This window comes from Entamoeba dispar, genomic scaffold (genome assembly GCF_000209125.1).
Source record: "Entamoeba dispar SAW760 scf_1105229459383 genomic scaffold, whole genome shotgun sequence".
In the NCBI taxonomy this organism is placed as follows: Eukaryota; Evosea; order Mastigamoebida; family Endamoebidae; genus Entamoeba; species Entamoeba dispar.
Genome location: NW_001853665.1, coordinates 1 through 1,876, shown reverse-complemented (window position 1 = coordinate 1,876; position 1,876 = coordinate 1). Strand labels below are relative to the sequence as shown.

The following is a 1,876-nucleotide window of genomic DNA, read 5'->3' as shown; positions in this document are numbered from 1 at the left end:
AATATTCAAGAAAATTATTTACTAATATTGAAACATTTCATATTTATAATGAAAAAGATGAAATATTTAATGATGGAAGAATATTTAAATATGTAATATGGTATTTAGTATATTATTCAGAATATTTACAAGAAAAAGAACAAGGAAATATCTGTAAAAATATAATATATACAAAAGAAGATAGAAAGAAATATGGAAATACAATACCATCAGAAGTTAAATCAGTTGAAAATGATTGTTTTAATAAATGTTATTCATTAACATCAATTAATATACCATCATCAATTACATCATTTGGAGATTGTTTTTATGAATGTACATCACTAACATCAATGAATATAGAAAATCTACAATTTGTAAGTAAAGAAAGAATATTTATGAATGAACCAGTGTTAGTTAGTATTGAAATACCAGAAAATCTACAAATAATCAATGGAAAGAATATTTTCAAGAAAGATATTAATAAATTTATTATTCCATCATCAATTACTAAATTAGATGATTGGTGTTTTAGTTATTGTTCATCATTAAAATCAATTAATATTCCATCATCAATTTGTGAAATAGGAACTTGTTGTTTTTATGAATGTTCATCATTAACAACAATTAATATACCATCATCAATTACATCAATAGGAAAAGATTGTTTTTATGAATGTTCATCACTAACATCAATGAATATAGAAAATCTACAATTTGTAAGTAAAGAAAGAATATTTATGAATGAACCAGTGTTAATTAGTTGTGAAATATCATATAATCTACAAATAATCAATGGAAAGAATATTTTCAAGAAAGATATTAATGAATTTATTATTCCATCATCAATTACTAAATTAGGATATCGTTGTTTTAGTAAATGTTCAACATTAAAATCAATTAATATACCATCTTCAATTACTAAATTAGGAGATGAATGTTTTTCTGAATGTACATCATTAACATCAATTAATATACCATCGTCAATTAGTGAAATAGGAGATTGGTGTTTTTATGAATGTTATTCATTAACAACAATTAATATTCCATCATCAATTAGTGAAATAGGAACTTGTTGTTTTTATGAATGTTCATCATTAAAATCAATTAATATACCATCATCAATTACTTCATTTGGAAATTATTGTTTTTATGGTTGTGGATGTGAAGAAGAATTAAAGAAAAATAAAACAATACCAAGAAAATGTTTTGACAAAAGGTATTGAATGAAATAAAAATATAACAAATGAAATACAATATAATTTGAAGTAGAAATAAATTATAATTGATTATCATTTATATTATTATTATTCTTTTCTTATTTATTCTTTTTGATATTATTCTTTTCTATCTTATTGATTGATATATCATTCTTTATATTTGTTTTATAACTCTTTTTTTTATTCTTTATTTCTTTTTATTCTTATATTCTTATTCTTATTCTTATCTTTCTTTTCTATTTTATTTCTTTATATCTTTATTTTATTTTATTTTGTTTATTATTTATTATTTATTTTATCTTATTTATCTTCTTATTTATTTATTTTATTTATATTTTATATTTATTCATTCTTTATTCATCATTTTGTTTTAATTTATATTAAAATTATTTAGAAATGAGAGAATATAATGATGAATTTGATTTTATATTTTGATTATTTCATTAATCAAATTGATGACTAATGATTATTGTTGTTAATTTTCATATTTCATTTTATTTTATTATTATTTTATTGATGATTTCATTATATTGATTGTTTATGATACAAACATATTCATTAACCACTTCATTCTTATTCTTCTTTTATTCATCACTATTTGTTTCTTATTCATCATTTTGAATTATTGACATCATGCATTGTATTTTCACATTCTCAACAGATTACTTAATAATAAG

At 19.5% G+C, this 1,876-nt stretch overlaps 1 protein-coding gene across 1 annotated transcript, besides 3 other annotated features; it reads left to right on the top strand.

The window, feature by feature from the left end:
* Positions 1–332: 332 nt before the first annotated feature.
* On the top strand, positions 333–1,205 carry EDI_219720 (uncharacterized protein; the record flags this gene model as incomplete). The annotated part of the gene is made up of 1 exon (XM_001735759.1): positions 333–1,205. The coding sequence occupies one exon, from the start codon at positions 333–335 to the stop codon at positions 1,203–1,205; it is 873 nt and encodes a 290-aa protein (XP_001735811.1).
* A 59-nt stretch (positions 1,206–1,264) lies between these two features.
* Positions 1,265–1,433: a microsatellite.
* Positions 1,434–1,582: a microsatellite.
* Positions 1,583–1,684: 102 nt separating this feature from the next.
* Positions 1,685–1,714: a microsatellite.
* Positions 1,715–1,876: the final 162 nt, after the last annotated feature.